This window comes from Chelonoidis abingdonii, chromosome 22 (genome assembly GCF_003597395.2).
Source record: "Chelonoidis abingdonii isolate Lonesome George chromosome 22, CheloAbing_2.0, whole genome shotgun sequence".
Taxonomy (NCBI): Eukaryota; Metazoa; Chordata; order Testudines; family Testudinidae; genus Chelonoidis; species Chelonoidis abingdonii.
The window spans coordinates 23,676,879-23,695,893 of NC_133790.1; the positions used below are offsets into that span (position 1 = coordinate 23,676,879).

At 44.0% G+C, this 19,015-nt stretch overlaps 1 protein-coding gene across 3 annotated transcripts; it reads right to left on the minus strand.

Moving 5' to 3' along the window:
* Positions 1-4,062: 4,062 nt before the first annotated feature.
* PRKAB1 (protein kinase AMP-activated non-catalytic subunit beta 1) lies at positions 4,063-18,731 on the minus strand. Of its 3 annotated transcripts, none has more exons than XM_032782085.2 (8): positions 14,718-18,731; positions 10,719-10,895; positions 9,561-9,727; positions 8,084-8,177; positions 7,639-7,753; positions 6,270-6,403; positions 5,724-5,792; positions 4,063-5,643 (listed from the first exon to the last, which is right to left on the minus strand). In XM_032782085.2, exons 2-8 carry the CDS (start codon positions 10,884-10,886, stop codon positions 5,566-5,568), a joined length of 825 nt encoding a protein of 274 aa, XP_032637976.1. In that variant the 5' UTR covers positions 10,887-10,895; positions 14,718-18,731; the 3' UTR covers positions 4,063-5,565. The 3 variants fall into 3 exon arrangements, with proteins under 3 accessions (XP_032637976.1, XP_032637975.1, XP_032637977.1); XM_032782084.2 differs by lacking the exon at positions 14,718-18,731 and adding an exon at positions 14,224-14,514; XM_032782086.1 differs by lacking the exon at positions 14,718-18,731 and adding an exon at positions 12,283-14,217.
* Between the last annotated feature and the right edge of the window lie 284 nt (positions 18,732-19,015).

The following is a 19,015-nucleotide window of genomic DNA, read 5'->3' on the forward strand; positions in this document are numbered from 1 at the left end:
CCCACAGCTGTTTGGGTGCCCTGTGGCTAGCTGCATAGGCCGCTGCTGGAGCAGCCCCAGGTCCAGCTGCACCTGCTGCTGCTCGGGCAGCCCCAGGTAGTGTCCAAGCAGTCAGTGTGGCTGGTCCTGGGGTGGCTGGAGCATCAAGCCCGGGGAGCGCCCAAGCATCAGTCCCAGGGGCAGCCCCAGCATCAGTGGTTCCCAAGGCTGTCCAGAGCAGCAACCCTGGGGACTGCCCAGGCAACCCCGGAGCAGCCAGCCCCTACCACTGGAGCAGGGGAAGCTTAGGAACAGAGATTAAGTCATTATGGGTACTTAAGTCAAGTCATGACCATGAATTTTTGTTTCGTGCCTGTGACCTATACATGCCTTTTATTAACTCAACTCTTGGCCATGGGCCAGAAATTGGCAGGAAGCATGCAAAGGCAGATTGTACGCTGTATATTTTTCTTTGGGCATGCAGCATATCATGCAGGGCTTCTAGTGGATGCCATAAGGCAGAGCCTTTGTGCACTGTTTTTTGGGGGGGGGGGGGTACGTCTCAGGGGAGGGTTCAGAGAGGTGTGGCCAGGGTGAGTCTCAGGGCAGGAAGCATGCAAAGGCAGATTGTACGCTGTATATTTTTCTTTGGGCATGCAGCATATCATGCAGGGCTTCTAGTGGATGCCATAAGGCAGAGTGGCTTAAACTGCTGCGCTGTTAACTCTTACTCGAGCGCGTCACAGCACAAGCTTTTTCTATTTGGCAATTCTATGTGGCAAAAAGTTTTGAGGCCGCACATTGCCAGGTGCACTGATTTTCTGGAGCCTAGGAAGAAAAGCTTTGCAGCCCAATCTAAAAAAGGCTGCAGCATTATGTTACTTATAAATGGTGGACCGACAGCTTCCATATTAAATATTTGTGCTCATCTACTTCTGCAGGCCTAACGGCAGTGCTGCTGTGTAGTTTTGAACTCAGGTATCCAGGTGTGTACATAATTGGAAAATACATGAAGTGGAGCTCACCCTAATGACTTATGCCATCGCTCACAGCTCTTCCTTAGTGTCCCACTGCCTCACTCATGAACAATTTATTATACTGTTTTGTGACAGAAAAAGTCTGTTAGGTCACCTCCCAGATTCCTTTTTATTCTTGTAAGAATTATCCCTCATTCATTCAAAACATGCATCTAGGTATCAATTCCACTGCTTGCACAAACAACTATTTGAGACTAATCACTTCTAGAAATCTGCTAATACAGGTTTGCTTTTTCTTTGATTTAAAACCAACTCTGATTTAGCTCATCCCTCCCCTTCAACATCCTAGTGTCAATTGGTGGCTAGTTCATTTGGTACATATGTCCTAATCTAGCTGATTTACCACCTTTGTTATCTATTGCCCAACTTTAAATAGTGCGTGTAACTGACCTTCTGCAGCTTCTATGTCCGTATACTCTGTCAGCTAATATTTATGATTAGTTTCATCACAGTACTTGCTCCACTTTTTTACAGTATGGTAAACACTGGCCAACTTCTATTGCCAAGCCCTGGTGCTGTCTCTGGGGAGCATTTAAATAAATAACTAGAGGGTTCTGTGTAAGAGTGAGGCTCTGGCTTATAGCCAACTGTAAAATGGGAAATGGTAGCCAAGTGTTAGGGCTGTCACATGGTTAAAAAATTGCAATGAATGGAGCAATTAAAGTTAATTGCATGATGAGTTGCAGTGTTAGTAATAGAAAACTGTTTATATAAATATGTAATTGAAATCAATATATTTGAAAATGTGGAAATATATTGATTTCAATTCCAACAGAATGCAAAGTGTAGTGCTCACTTTATTTTTGATTATAAATATTTGCCCTGTAAAAAACAAAAATAGTATTTTTCAATTCCACTGCAAGAACTGTAGTGCAATCTCTATCATGAAAGTTGAATTTACAACTGTAGAATTAAACAAAACCAAAACCAAACCTGCACTCAAAACCTGAACAATGTAAAGCCTTCAAGTGCACTTTCAGCCAATTGCTCAAACAAGTTTGCAGAAGATAATGCTGCCCACTTCTTGTTTACAATGTCTCCTGAAAGAGAGCAGACATTCGCATGGCACTATTGTAGCTTTGTGCCAGATATGCTAAAGAGTCATAATATGCGCCTTTGTGCTTCAACCACCATTCCACAGGACATGCATCCATGGCCATGGTGGATTCTGCTCGATAACAATCCAAAGCAGTGCATGTTCATTTTCATTATCTGAGTCAGATGTCACCAGCAGAAGGCTGATTTTCTTTTTTGGTGGTTCTGGTTCTATAGATTCCATATCAGAGTGTTGCTCTTTTAAGACTTTGAAAGCATGTTCCCTACCTTGTCCTCAGATTTTGGAAGGCACTTCAGAGAGTCTTAAATCTTCAGTCAAGTGCTGTAGCTATCTTTAGAAATCTCACATTGGTACCTTCTTTGCATTTTGTCAAATCTGCAATGAAAGTGTTCTTAAAATGAACAACATGTGCTGGGTCATCATCTGAGATTGCCATAACATGAAATATAAGGCAGAATGTAGGCAGAACAGAGCATGGGACATACAATTCTCCCCCAAGGAGTTCAGTCACAAATGTAATAAACTTTTTTTTTTTTTAACATGCATCATCAGCATGGAAGCATGTCCTCTGGAACGGTGGCCGAAGCACAAAGGGGCATATGACTAGCACATCTGGTATGTAAATACCTTGCAATGCCAGCTACAAAAGTGCTATGCAAATACCTGTTCTCACTTTCAGGTGATACTGTAAATAAGTAGCAGGTATCATTATCTCCCAGAAATGTAAAAATCTTGTTTCTCTTTGCGATTGGCTGCACAAGAAGTAGGACTGAGTGGGCTTGTAGGCTCTAAAGTTTTACATTGTTTTGGTTTTGAGTGCAGTTATGTAACAAAACAAGAACAAATCTACATTTGTAAGTTGTGCTTTCACCATTAAGAGATTTTGTATAAGGTGAATTGAAAAATACTAGTACCGTAGCGCAATTTCTTTTATTTTTACGGTGCAAATATCTGTAATAAAACCAATATAAAGTGAGCACTGTAAACTTTGCAATCTGTGTTGGACCTGAAAATCTGTGTATTTGAAAATGTAGAAAAACATCCAAAATATTGAAGAAATTTCAATTGCTATTCTATTGTTAACAGCGCAATTAATTTTTTTTTTTTAACTGTAAAGTAAGTGAACTGCAATTAATCGACGCCCTAATAATTTAGTATTTCCACACTAAGGGATATAGGTGTTTCAAATGACAAAGTACTACTATTTTGTTTAGAAAGCGTGGCTGCGTTGTAATGTGTCTTTACAACATGAGCCTGCGCATCAAGTTTTTGGTGTGGGAATTTCCTTACTTTTGAGACAGCCTTTCATTGCCCTGATGTGGGCAGACGATGTGAAAGCAATGGATATACTTTGAGGCACGACTGTGGCCGGGATTCCAGCTGAGCTAATCTGTACTGCTGGAGCTGCTAATACTGCGTTCTGGTGCACTTAATGCTCTCTTCTTGCTGTTCTGAACCCTTCCCATGCCAAGACTTCCTGCTGGCCCATGTTCACAAATATTAGTGTGCAGGCTGTGCCAGGTATAATCATCTCTCACAGACATTCCCTCCTCTTATGCCTCAGAGTTGTCATGAGCCGTAACAAACTTAAAACCGACCTTTCCAAGCAGTCAAGTATACCCAGCATCACAGAGACCAACCAATGGAGATTGCTCAAGCTGCTTGAACTGTGCCAGCCTTAAACCAAACCAAACCAAACCAAGCCAGACGTGGAGAGCAGTCAGTTTTCCAGAGGTGAAATCCTTGGGTTTTCCAATTGCCAAAGTTCATTAACAGCTTGGTTTCCTCCCCCTCCACCACTCTTAAAATGTATTATTCTCTACAGTGTGTGATGAGAGGATGTGTGTCAAAACTGGCTTTTATAAAAGTAAAGTAGCTACCCCTTTAACCAGGGAGAGAAACTGCACAATTAGCCAAGCATTATGCCGCCAACCAACCCAGTATGGTTGTGGTCAGTGGGGTTGACAGGAAACAAAAACACATTATCCATTTTTCCTTAAAATGCTTTATATTTTAACTTGTTTCTGAAGAGGTCAGACAGTGACAGGAATTCCATGTTTTCAAAGAAAACCCAATAGCAATATACCCTGAACTACTCAAAATATTGTAACAATACAATTGAACAGTTCAGAAGACTGAAAATGAGTCTTATTGACTGTATCACATCTAATCGTGGTCACCAATGATCTAAGTCACCATCTGATTAGCTACCTGGTGTTTTTTGTAATACGCACCCCCGTGTAGTGGGTCACTCTTGGCACTCTTATTGGCACTCAGGAACGGGCAGGCACTATGCATTCCCCAAGTTGGTCCCTCCAGGTCAGGCCTGAGGCACACTGGCAGGGAATTTTGTGTTGCCCCTACTGCATTCTTTTTGGGATCAAATGGATCATCAGTCTCTAAGAAAGGCAATCTGGCACCATTTGCGAGAACTACATTCGTTTATACAAATATAAATAAAGCAGGAAGTGACAGAAATTGTTGGGAGTCCTTGCGGCAGAGACCACATGAACTTAAGTTGGCAGAGTCAAATGCAAATATAGATTCAGGGCCAATCCAGCCCTTGACATAAGTGGGTGCAGTGCCACTTCACAGGGGCCGCAGCTGCTTATATCAGCAGATGAGTTTTTCCCTCAATATCTCATTTACTATATAGTTTTTAAAGTAACTTGGGAGTCACCTTACCATCAATTTGATAAAAACTGATATTGAAGAATTAAAGTCCTTATGCTAAATTAGGCAATTTCTTTATAGGAACCCAGCCCAGTCCTTATCGGCAAGAGAATTACAAGTCTGTTACAAGAACAGATTATCACAAGGCTACACAAAACCCAGCAATTAAGAACAATTGTCTTTATTAGCAATTCCACTGGGGAAAAGTTATTTTGGAGTTCTCATAAGAGAAACAATGCTAGAGCGTCACTCACATTGGAAAACGTACTCAACCCGTCTACTGATTAAACAAAAAAAGAAATAGTGACTGTGGTAGTGGCAGCATCTCTGGCTTTGCCCAAAAAAGCTGCAATAGAAAGAATGCCATTTTTCATGTGTAGTTGAGCCAGGGAATGGGCTCTTTGTGGAGCTCAGTGGTAATATAACTGAATGTTTGAGCTTTATGATAAAAACAGCCACTCAATGAGCAAGGATCCCGCACTTCTTAGAATATTATTTTCTACAGCCTGTATCACTCATGGATGACATTTGAGCTGTCACTATCCCCATGTTTCCCAGCCTGATTTCACTGGTAGATCCCAGGTGATTGTTATTGAGCTGAGAAAATGACAGCACCACCAGTCATCTATTTGGTCCTGGCTGAGTCTGAAAACTTCCAGATGGGACTGGGAGAACAAGGCAAATATGAAACAAATGTGAAGTCTTTAAAACCGTATGAAATCAGAGTCTGTTTACACTAGCATAGACCATGCATATGTTTCGGTTTAACGAAGGATTTGTTCCCTCTGGCATTTCATCACCCCAGGATACCTGGTCTAATCATATTGGCTTGTACAGCAATGTAGTCACATATTTTTTCTTGTAACGATGAGTGGCGCTGAGTACCATCACTCCATCCTAGGGAAGATGGAAAGCAAATTAGCACAATGTAATGGTTAACTAAATGCAACTGCTGTGATAAGGTGAGACTCCCTTACCTTGATAGAAAGTGCATAGAGGTGGTTCAGCATGACGTGATTGGGCTCAGGAAGTAGAGCTGGATCGCACTGGAAAGCATATAAAAGGAGACGGAGAGTGGAAAAACTAAATTATGGCATATTGTCTTTCACAGGCAAGCACTCAACAAATCTTTTTATTGGTTCCCCATCAAAATTCCAATATAATCAAAGATCACTTAAGGTGGGACCAAGGGTATATAGGGGGTTACCTTTCCTCCACCGAGGAATGGGCCTTTTTTCATTTCTTACAGGTCTGCTATGTTCTCAGAAGTTCTGATAATTTTGCGGTGTCTAGATTAGGATTTATGGGTGGGGAAACAGTGTTACTATTCTTCTTCCAGTTTTGAAAAAGGATCAGTTAAGAAGATAATTACAAATGGATCAGTTTGGACTCGGGTAATAATGACCTCACCCGCTAGGGGACGCGTCCAAGGTTTGGGATTGTTACAAGCAGCTCCAGTGCATGTCTAACCTCTCAAATACCTGACCCTGACCCTGACCCAAACAGAAAGGTTGTCTACTCACAGAAATGCCAGTGTCCTTATTCAGGATCACCTGCAGCAGGTGTGGTGGAAGAATAGGTGGAGTCTTGAAGCGTTCCTCTGGCTTAGAAACATAGGGATCCTGTTGGTAGGGTCCTGGGGGTGAACTTGACAGCTCTGTTAGGGAGATGTTAAAATATTTAACCTAAAAGATAATAAAAACTCTTCACAGACACATTAAGCTGTAGTAGTAATTTCACATTCAGAAAGATGTGTATGACAGAAAGTTAACTGCACTATAAAGTAAATCCTCCAGGAATTATAGAGATGCCACACTTCCCGTACACTCTAGATTAAATCTTTGGTTTCCCGGGACACATTTCCTGCTGGTCCAGAAACAAACTAAAAAAAATGCAACCATCACCCAGGACAGGGCACTTACAAGCTGCAGCTACACAGCACAGTAGGAAGTTTTGTCACATCATTTCAGAAATTAGTTCCTGTTCATAACATAGGGTTAATCTTGAAACTGGTGTGCTCATCAGCAAGATACTACTCCAACAGCACACAAATATGGGAACACTACTAGATGACAGAATGCAATGGGAATCCAAATTTCAGAATCTGGTTACAGAATTTTGGAAGTTTTGTGAAGCTCAAGCACAAAGATCTCTTGGGCTCCTTGCTAAAGATGATTTTAAAGACTCCAGAATCTGCCTACTGGAGACCAGCTGAGTAGAGTCAATCAGCAGTTAGAACTTCAAGGGTTGGTCCTGAAGCTTCATTTATTGGGGGGGGGGGGGGGGAATTTCCTTGCCCAGTATTTCTGTAGCACGCATTCAGTACTAAATGCTACCGCAGATTATTTGCTTTTATGCTAGTTTTTGGCAGCCCTGGCAAATAGTGGAATAAAATCCCCTTCTTGGTGACAAAATATTACTGAAATTTACTGTATACAAAAGGGGCCAAGCTTGCAAATAGAATCCTCCAGGTACCCAGAATGTTGCCATGGCATTCCCCACATGTACACAACAATCTTGAAAAAAGTGGTCAGTCTCCATGACCTTCAAACTGCTGTCAAGGTGGTCAACCTCAGTATCCGTTTTGAGGTAGCTACTGATTCACCAGGGAGTGGTCTGAAATCACCATTTCATGTCACACATTCAAAAGACAATGACTTACTACTGATCTAGATGGGGTTTGATCAGTGACCTGTACTCTGCTACAAACTCCTCACTCATTCCAGCTTCTCTCCTTTTACATTTCATGATCCCTGCACATATCCCCAACAGATCAGCTATAAAAAGTGAGAATTTTGTACTTTGGGGATTTAACTCAAGATCCTTAATTAAATGTAGAGGGTATTTACGTAACTTCAAGCACGTGGTTTAAGATTACAAATGGATTCATACCAGACATATCTGAGCATTTTTGGGAGTCCACCATTAAAGCATCAAATACTTCAAAATCAGTTTTCTTCACCTGAATGATGTTGTTAACCGTACCAAGCTGGCTGGTTACTACTGGCTGGGAAGAAACAGAGGCAGAAAGTCACAATTCAGAAGGTATGCAGGGTTATTAACATTCTACAGACTTGAAAAACCAGTGTCCCACAGTCCTCATCACCTACTTTTTGTTTAGCCTCTGGTTATTTAAACAGACAGCCAGCATTACTAGCTTCAGATTGGTACAGTTACCTAGGCCAGCTGGGGCCGGGAACATTTCACTAGATCAAACAACCAATTGCAATTGTTAGCAAAGGCCCTTTCTTTTAGGTTAGTGTGCAAGCCAACTAATTTCTCCCATTCATGTGCGTGAATCATCTTGTAAACCTGCAGGATTACATAAAAATGTTACCTCTGAAGGATCATGCGTCCACTGACCATCCACATAGAACTTGTACTGGTGCTCTCCTTCTGGAAGATCCAGAATTGCTACAAAGTTATTGTGGCTGTGATTTCAGAAAAAATACACAAACAATTAACCTTTTATTCTGAAAGATCTGTTGATCTACAGACTCGCTACAATTATTGTACGATAAAAAATGCAAAGATCTCAAATAGAATCTCAGAAAATTCCTGAAGGGAATGACCCTTTTAAAACAGCACGTGAGGCAATTCAGTGCAATAATCTAAATGTACAGAAACAAGCTAAAGCTAATGGAGTACCTCCTCAGTGACAGCTGAGTCCCATCTCTTCATAGGCACAACTGCACGTTTTACATTAACACTGATCACCAGAAAATCCAGGCTCCTGGTGTCAAAGAGTTAATGTTGTGTTTCTGAAAAGCCATTTGTCTTGCATCTTTGTTACCCAATACAACATGAGAGCACACTAGTTTTGGCCCATCAGCCAGAGCTTCACATACAAGATAAAGATATATTGGAGTAAACTTTTTTCAGTATCTTCCATCACAAATCTCGCCCGTCAAATGAACAAGAACTGCGAAAATGAAAGCAGTAACTGCCAGAAAAACTGCTCTGAGTAGATGCAGTTTGATCAGATTGTCATTTCTGTGCTATGAGCTTCCTGCCTGTTTTGAGGTCTTCACAGTAGGAGACAAACCTATTTTTCTCCCCCACCCTGTTATTATGTCTTTGTACTTTTGCTAGGAGAGGTCTAAGTTGTCAGACGAGAAATCTGAGACTAGACAAACTCTACAGGCCACCATGCCAAAACTACCTCCCTCGCCTATTGATCTGACCATGGCATCCAGTTCTTTGAATCCTTCCACTGCCTCCCCTTGAAGCACTGCACCATGTCTGCCCCTCCAAAGCCCCTTATAATGCCATTCTGGGCATGTGTCTTGGGCCTTGCTTCCTACTACATTCCCTGCTCAATCTGTCCAGTCTGAAAATTATCCTAGTATTGATGCTCCATTGGTCCCCTTTTCCCTACTCCTGTCTCCATAATTTCTCCAATGCTGCTTACGCATGGAATGCCCTTCTCAAACCCACCAAGGCATCACCCTCTTTATTAAAGCCCCTAAAAAACACTTTGGGGCAATGTAGCTAAAAACACTTGTGGCTTTTGCAGTGTGTCCCATCTTCTACATCTACCTTTAGGCAGTAAACCCTGCATGGCAGGGACTGTGTGTGTGTCTTTTCCACAGTGCCAAGCAAATAACTATTTCCATGGGACAATTTTCACCTCCAGCAGTCAGTGTCCCACCATTCAAATACTGACAGTTAGCACAATACACTAAGATTTTTCCCTTTAAGAGCTCTCAAAGCTAACAGAGGTGTGCAATAATCTAAGTGTAACAATAACATGACCCTAATTGCTTCTAACTTTAGATAGAATGCCAATGATGCAATGTAACAAAGTTTGTTACCTTCTTGTAAGAGGAAGTTTACTCCAGTTGTTGAAGGAACCTGACAGATAAACTTCTTTCCCTCCTGCAGTCCAGCGAAAGACTGTTGGCCGATTTTGAACAGGGACTTTTTCACTCACTTCCAGATCTTGCTGCCAAGCTAGAAATTCCTCTCTCTCTCGTGGAGCCTAGAAGCACAAAACTTTACTCAACAGAAGTTCTACGTTGGCTCCTTTGCCCTGTGAAAGGAGAGGTAAGCTTAGAGAAGGGTAACATTTGACTAAAGGTATCCTCAACTCTGTGTGTGTTCTTACACATTCCCATAAATTGGAAACAAATGCAGGTAGCCACTGTTACATCAGAGACAGAAGTCAGTATCTCAACAGTTTGCAAGCTAGTTTGTAAATATTTTTAAATAACCCATAAGTTGAAAGATTAGTAGCCTTCCAAATTGGCAGAAGATATTAAAATAGAATGCAAAACAATTAAACCAGAGATGAACTATCATGGGGGGCGGGGGGGAGAAGCATACAAAGTAGCTGCATATATTTAAACTGAGAGGTAAAAAATAATTAAAAAGGAATTTCTTGTATAAGGCATTTGTTAGACCCTACAAAATGCCTTCCATAGAGAACTTGCAACTGGACCACAGGTACAGCTTAACGCAAGATATGATGAATTAAGTTGGAAGACAGTGAGCTAAACATTCTTATTACACCCAACAAGGGGGACAGACCAAAATTAGGACCATAAGAAACTAATACTAAGTAGGGAACTCTGACAGAACTTTTAAAATGGAAAGAATTGTCATCTGGAATGTTACTGAGCATGGTGATTAAAAAAAGCATAAAAGACATAAAGGAAAGTGGCGTGCTAATACACAACACTGGGCAAGGGCTTAGAGCCAATTATCTTATTAGTTTTCCTACAATTTTTGTTAAAGATGTAGTGTATCATTCACAGAAATCTGCTAAAAGGTTAGAAGAACAAAGAAATACGGTTTTCTTCCCTTAGAGAGAAAGTCAGCAGTGCTTCAAGTTTCTAAAACTGAGTTTATACAGAAAATTGGCTAAAATATCACTAATATCACTTCCAAAAATACAGCTTGATAGAATGTCTAAGCTACGAGGTGCCAGTGTCAGGGGTTATGACGGAAGGAGCCGCCATAACTTATGATACCTTTATTTCCTCAGAATGGAACAAGTCTGCATCTTCAGGACTATCCATCAAGATTTTTGGTCTATCACCTTCTTTTGTACTAATGGCTCCACCAGAATTGTCTCTTCGGGGCGTCTTATGGCCCCCATGACGCTCCATGCCAGCTCGCTCACTGCTTGTGTTCCCCATTTTAAGTACCTGAAAAGAAAAGAAATAGCCTTACCCAGTGTGACACACACATATTAGTGAAATTTGAGCTCTGCCATTTTGCTTTTAGAAGAGACTACAGAAATAAACCCATGGCAAAACAGACAGTGAGAAATCAGACATGCCCAGTAATACAAAGGCAGCCATAAAAACAGCAGAAAGATATTCCTACTCCTTTCATGTATACCCAGTACTGACAGAAAGAATAGTAATTAGTAGACCATAACAGCTTGACTTGTATTATAAGCAACACTGGAGGAATGGCGCATACAGATAGATACCCCCTGACCCAACTCCACACCCTTAGCACAGACCAGTGGATAGGACACTAAGCAAGGAATTAGGAATAAGAGCCCAGTCTTCTGATTTACGGAGTTGGAGAAAAATCATTCAATTACTCTATCCTACAAACATCTTTAAAATATACTATACCTAAAACAAGCTTGCTCCTAAGGCAAAAGGAGTAACTATAAGGAAAGCTTGCATATAGCCCTGTTTATTTTTTGTTACAAAGTAAATCCTGGCAACTTTGAAGCCTCAGCATGCAGGTAGTTGTCACAAAAGCACAATCTCTCCTGTGGTCCTTCAGAGATACTCATCATAAGATAAGGTCCTCTATGGTACTACTCAAAAGATGATGAGGAGCTAATATCAGAGTGCTTAGTCCTGGAGCCCCAAAATCAACATCTCTACAACTTTTCTTTATCTGTTAACGAAGCCTTAATGTTCTTTCTATGCAGAAGCTAGCCAATAAAGGCACACACATTCATACACATATAATGACACTAACTGCAGTCAATAGCAAATAGTAAAAAAAGAAAACCCGCACAAATATCAATAATTTTACTTAATTAATGTGTTCTTCAAATATAGTCAGTGCAATAGTATTCAGAAAGATCTACCTACTACAAGAAAGTTTATAAGGGCGATAAGCTCTTTTTGAGATTGAGGGAGACAGATGTTTGAAGTTGGTGCATTTGTCTAATCAAGGTTTATTTTTAAAACTAACAAAAGCAGCCTGATGAATTTACCCAGAGTAACTGTGAAAAAGAGGAAAGAAGATAATTTCATCCTCAGTTTACTCATCAGTTTCATTAATTATTGGACTGTTTTTTTAAACATCTCATTCCAAGTGTAACAGGTGTCCAGTCTATTAAATCTCAGGTCAGGGTTTCATGGATCCCACCAACATACCAAGACAGCCCCAGATGTGGGGTAAAATTTTCATAAGGGCTTCTGGGACTTCAGTTTCTCAGTTCAATTGGCTTTCAGTGAGACTAAGGCCCTGGCTACACTAGCAGGGTGGTTCCAACTAAGATACGCAACTTGAGCTATGCTATTCCCATAGCTGAAGTCGAAGTATCTTAGTTCAACTTACCTGGCTGTTCTCACAGCGGTGAGTCAGCTCCCCTGTTGACTTCGCTTACTCCTGCCGAGGTGGAGCACTGGCGTCGATTCGTGGATTGATCCCTGATACATCGAACACTACCCGCCGATCCGGCGGACAGTATAGACTTACCCTTAGGCCCCAGACAAACAGAGGGTCTTAAGCATTGCAATGCCTACCTTTGAGGCATGAAGAAAATAACTGAAATCCACAAATCCTGGATTAGGCGTCTTTGCTCTCTTTACAATGAATGGGGAGAGAAAAGCTGGGGAGAGAGACACCTATGCTAGTAAATGGGAGATACTGATGAGAGGGGTGTGTTCAAAGCCCCACCAAAGTCTGGGCTACAGGAAACCACCTATTTCTACTTGCCATCCAAATTTTGATTAATATTCAGATATCTATTGGAATGACAGTTAAATGTCTAATAGCATACTGCACAAGTGCTGCCTTTTCTATTGCTGGTAACAAGTATGAGAGTCTAGATTTCACCTTCAATTTAAGAGTCACTAAGTTATTTACTGAGTTAGTTTTCTCTTATGAAAATTTATAACTGAAAGTCCTTATAATACTTAACAATTCATTGATACACTATTTTAAGAACTTCCAATCTCCCTTTTAGCAATCCCATGAAGTTACAATATCCAGTCTCAAGTATTTCAGATAAAAATTCCAAAATCTGCCAATTCACCAATCCAATTACTAATTGTAATATTGGTAGGAAATCTTCCCATCCCATCTATCCCATATACAAACCATCAATATACAGAAACACTGAAGTTGTATAAAAAAATTAAATACTTGATAATTACTATTAAACTGTTTAAAACATGAGTGTTGCCACATTAGGACAAACTTTCTAAGTAATTAACTTATTATTTCAAGTTTCAGTTACTGTTTCTTTTATTTCACAATAGCCAATCATTTCTGCAAGTTAAGTGTTCATAGTGTTATTTTTTCTAAAGCTCAAGGGACAAACTCTGATGAGACCCCAGCAGAACATGCCTGGAAGATGCCCATTAATTATCCCATAGTCTCAACAGTCCTCAAACTTTAGCAATCTAAGGATCCCCCCAAGCTCCCTGCTCAGCCCCCACTCCAACCCTTCCCCCAACCCACCTCTGAGCCAGTGGTGTAGCCAGCATGGGATATTTGAGTGACCCCCAACTTCAGGTGGGTGGGCAATTATGGGAGGGCAGGAGGGCCTGCCTCCCTCCACCCCATGCAGCTGGCCTTGCGGTGGATGGAGCCTCTGGCCAGGGGCTCCCTGGGCACTCACCCAGCTCCAGGAGGAGACGCCGCTCTCAAGCGTGCATGGCTGCTAGCTCCCTTCCAGATCCCACCGCTCCATGCATGGGCCTACTGCCCCGGGACAGTGGGCCTACCTTTTTTTTAAGTTTTCTACTACCGCGGGGTGCCTGCTTGCTCTCCTCCCAGTGGCAGATTAGCCACTGGGCCAACCTGGGGCCCCAGAAAAATGGGCACTCCCAGGTCCTACCCACTCCACCCGGCGCTCCAGCCTGGGACTGAGATGCAGGGGTTTGCCCCACTCCACCCCCCTGGTGCTCCAACCAAGGTGCGGGACCGTGTCCCACTCCATCTGCCCCACTGGCGCTCCAGCTGGGGTGCGGAGGCGTGCCCCGCAGGAGCGCCAGGTGGGCGGAGCGGAGCAAGCCCTGACACCCCAACACCACTCTCTGGCTGGAGTACCAGGCGGGCAGACTGGGACAAGCCCCCATGGCCTGACCCCTGGCAGCAAAGAACAAGATTCCAGCCTTGGTGACAGGTTGTTTCTGTAGAGTAAAAAGTCACGAATCAGTTTCACGTTGCTCCTTCAGTCTTCTGGGACAGAACGACAGAAACACAGACTTGGACGGGGCCCCCAGAGGTCATCTGGGCAAGCCCCCGACACTAAAGCTGAGCCATGTATACCCAGATCATCGCTGACGGGTGGTTTTCTACAGCCCCAAGCCATCCCCTCCCTCAAGAACCGATGCACCATTAGCAGCGGCCGCAAAAGGCTCCCTTGCCCTGTGCCTCCACCGGGCCCCGCACGAGCGGCTCCCGGGCGGGGGGGAGATCCCAGGCCCGAGCCCGGGTTCGCCAGGAACTCAGCCCCGAACCCAGGCTCCTCTCGGGCACGCGGGTCACGGCACCGCCTGCCTGGGGGCCGGGACAGCGGTTGTAAGAGGGGGCCCGGCCAGGCCGCTCCTCCTTCCCCTCAGCCCCACCCCCAGCCTTCTCCCTGCGCTTTCCACGCGCCGCCGGGACAGGGCGGAGCGTCCCCGCCCATCGCCTCGAGGTCGCCGGGCCGGGCGCTTGGCACCGCCTCTCAAGGCCGCCGCCCCCGGGCACAGACCCCCCGCTTCACGGCGATACCCAGCGGGCACGGGCTGGAGCGACGGGACCCGCCACCCGCATCTCACCGGCTGCCGCCCCCGAGTCTTCCTCAGAAACTCCTTCGGAATCCTGCCCGCTCCGTCCTCCCGCCTGGGCTACTTCCGCTTCCGGCGACGCCTGTCCCCCTGCGGCGCGCTTCCGCTACAACCGTTCCCGCCGCCCGCGGAGCAACACTCGAACCTGCCCCCCGGGGCTTCACTTCCGGTCACTAGCGCCGCCTTCCCCTGCACTTCCGGTCAGTCTGCGCCTCTCGTCCCTGCACTTCCGGCTGTTGTCGCGGCGCTCGGGCAGGAGTCGGGGCGGGGCCCAGGCGCGGCGGGGGGGAGATCGTCATCAGCCTCTTGGGCGGTGCAGCCCCCCGGGCCGCAGGAGCGGGGCCCGCCCCGGTTTCTGCGGTTCAAGGGATGCCCCTTATTGGGAGCCTCAGGACCCACCCCCGCTCCTCGAGCGCCCGACCGTGCAACGGATCCCACGTCGCGTTACAAACGTGCCGCGACACAGCAAACGGCAGCGCGGGGTAGCCAGGGCGGAAGATGATACGTGGGGTGGGGGTCTTCTCCAAGACTCTGCCCTCCCACCCCCCGGCTTGCAGCCTAGTGCGCCGCTTTTCACAATCGGGTTCCTCTTTGTGCCTCTGCGCTGATCAGCAGTGCAACAGCTATCAAGGTTGCCATTTAAATTGTCAGCAGTAGGCTTCGGGGTTAACGCATCCCTAGAGATGAGTAGGAGCACTTGACATCGTGCTCAGAGCTATTGGCAATGCTTTTCCCAGGAGTTAGGGTGCCTGGCTGACATTACACCAGTGGCTGGTATGTTTTATGCAGGGCCATAAGCCTGCTGGCCATGTATTATAAATCATCATCCCATTTCCTGACCGGCCTGTCCACATCCAGGATTCTCCCATGTGCCGAAGTATAATTTTGTCCCATAAATCCTGTGTTTGGAGGCCAGTTCTCTTACAGCTGTTAAGGCTGGAGATGTGGGAAGCAGGAGATTATCTGAAATAGAGCTGAAAGAGTCTGGCAGAGCTTTTCCACCCACTAGCTTTTTACAGCAATAGAATTACTCCCTTTCCTTTTAAATACAGTCGTGGGGCCCCCTCTGTGATTTTTCCTATTTTCACAACTCTCTGCAGCAGTGATGGAAAGAATTTGCCTGGCACAGGGCACAGCATATAACTCCTGCCCACCCTCCCATGACAGCCTCCTGTGCTGGTGCAAAAGGGAACCTTCCCTCGCCTCAGCACACTCACCTGAACATTCATTTTCTCATTGCTAGACCTGATTTAAAGCAGAATGGAAATTACTTCAGATTCTTGCATAACAGATTCCTATATTTGTAGGGTCACACATATGTTCCTTTTAAAAATTTAATTAGCAAGAAGATCCAAAATGCCAATTGTAATTAAAAATGTTCCTGGTGAGAAGAGTCTTTCACTTTCCAAATTGGCACATATCTGGGCTCGGTCAAATGGTAGTTTTGCAGGTAATTTTGCAAAGGCTTCAGGGCTTAATCCTGCCCTCATTGAGGGAAACAACGTAACTTGCACTCACTTAATTGGGAGCAAGATTGGGTGTAGTTTCTGTAGGACCAGAAAAGCTATGAAGCCAGTTCTCTAGGGCACAAAGGCAGCTTTGTGCTGCTCTGCTCTGAAACCAGTTTATATGGCTATGGAAGGCTTAATTCCAGCATTAGGGGAACCCTGAGTGGCACAGAGCTACTACAGCAGCTCTTACACCCTTTTCTTGGGTGTTGGTGTCAGGGATGTGGCCAGGGAAACACAGACATGGCTGAGGCATCCTTAGAGACTTCCAAAGTGGTTCACATGGAAAGAAGTGTCACCATAGCAAAGAGAAAGTCAGCTGAGAGGCTCTGCCCACACATCTCACAAACATGAGTCACTTGAAACCCAAATCAGCAGATATACTGACATTAACTTGATATGAAATTGACCTTTATTTGATTTTACTTTCTTGGATTCATGATCCATCAAGTTCCTCCAGGTCAGGGCTGTGGCACACTGACACAGGAGCTGTGTGGAAGCTTTCCAGGGCCAACACTCAGTTAGTTTTTTGTTTGTAGGGATATACTTGAGTCAAAACCCCACACTCAAACACGCCCAGAGCTTGGATCCAGATCTGAATTTTCTAGCTCAGGCCCAGCCACCACAGCTGGCATTAATTGCTCCACTTCACTGACCGTCTCAGCAGAGAGACAAAGGGCTGAACAGGCCCTGGATACTAAATTAACCCTCTTACCCAATCCCTCCAAATCAGGATTATGGCTCATTGGTGGGGACAGGTGGAGAAACCTGCATTGTTGCTGTCTGTTCTGAGCATAAACAGAAGACAAGTGTCTCCAGCGTTTCTGACAGCAGCACTAACATCCCATAAAAACATTACAAAAAACTTGTAGGCTACTTAGTTCATCACACTTTCTTCTTTGCTTTTCTTAACCCTAGCTAGTGTTCCTCTGTGACTTTTTACGTTCCTTAACTATTCAGGTTCCCCCACTCTAGATTCTTCTCCTTCATAATCCAACTTAACTCCTCTGTTCTCTGTCAAGTTAAAAAAATAAAACCACCTCTTTCTGGAATCCATAGCAAATTAAACATCTGATCCTGTGCTTGTATGTGTTCTGGCTGGGTCTCAGTGAGACTTCCTAGCTCTTCCACATGCCTGCTTTCAAGGTATTCAAAGCCTGCAAGCCTTGGACTGTGTGACCCTAAAGCAGTCCAGTGTCAGACAGAAAGAGGCTCACTGGTACCAGGCATAGCTGCTGACTCTGGGGGTGCTCCAGGGCTTAAGCACCCACTGAAGAAAAAAATAGGGGGTGCACAGCACCCACAAGCCACCAGTAAATGGCAGGAGCATGTCCATGGTGCACAGTGAAACTGGAAGGTGGTAAGAACCCACCGGCAGAAACAAAAATCAGTGCCTGAGGTACCAGGTAATGAGTTTCAGCTGGCCTGACCAATGGAGTGTACCCAATGCAGTATGGTTATAATCTGTATCCAAAAGGTGTCATGCAGTAAGTCATTGAAAAACTAATAACTCACTGATCATTAATATTCTTGTGTGATTAAGAGTTATGGATATATGATGCAAATAAGACTAAAATGTATTTAAACCAGGCATGTCACAGGGAGTTGGTAAACAGGTCTGCCCTAGACAAAGGAATGTGCATTTGCCTCTCTGACCAGCCTGGTCATCAGACAGAGACAATGAAGGCCTATTTACATATAAAGGTAAACAAAGCTATGGAGCAGGGGAGAAGACAGGATGCATGGTGTCTACTCTCCAGCAGAGAGAGAAACTTTATCTGGCTATAAAGACAGGGGGATGGAACCTCAAGTGATAAGCAATTGAATCAACTGATTGCATACAATGTCACTGCATTATAAAAGTATAATGAGTGAGGTGTTTGATGAAAGTTTATGACACACTGGTGATTAACATCATCGTGACATGTAAAAAAATAATAGCCTGGAAGCATGGTTTGGTGGTTTAATCCTGGGATTAGGAACCAGGGGAAAAAAGTCACCAGTCTGTGCTCAGAATGAGGTACAGAAGAATAAGAGCGATGCCACAGAGAACCCACCTGCCCTTAGAAAGAGAGCAAAGAGAGGTCTAGTTATGGACCACTCATATGCTCTCTAGAATTTGATAGGACAACCTGGTGTAATGGCCATGGCAGCAAGAGCTGCACAAATATCTAACAGAGAGAAAGTGAGATAAAAAATATCCTGAGTTCTAATCCTCGCTCTAACACCAACTCCCTCTATTGCCTTGAGGAAGAGTTTTAATCTCTCTCCCCCTTAGTTTTCCCATCTGTAAAATAGGGATAGTTACAAATCATAGAGATGTAGGCCAGGAAGGGACCTCGAGAGGTCATCTAGTCCATACCCTGCACTAAGGCAGTATTAAGTATACCTAGGCTGTCCTTTTCAGATAATGATACTTAGTAAAAATAGGTGAATATTGCACAAACATTTCTTGAAATATAAATTCAGATTTTTAAATAAATTTGCTCCAGGTGTGTTTAAGTCCCTTTGTGTTCACTGTCCATTAACAAGTATGAGCTAGAGTTTCCCAAATGCTTATGGAAAGCAAATGTTATGCTTGGGCATTCAAATGCTTACAGAGAACTAATTTTAAATAACTTTCCATGAGTGATCACACCAGAAACTCTGTTATAAAGGTTATACTTGTCCAGTAAGGGAACAGAAACAATACCATGTGACCTAGATGACCAATCATAATTAAGCAACATAGCTTGGATTTCAAATGGCAAACCCCAAGGTGAGAGAAATGGCTCAAAAAAT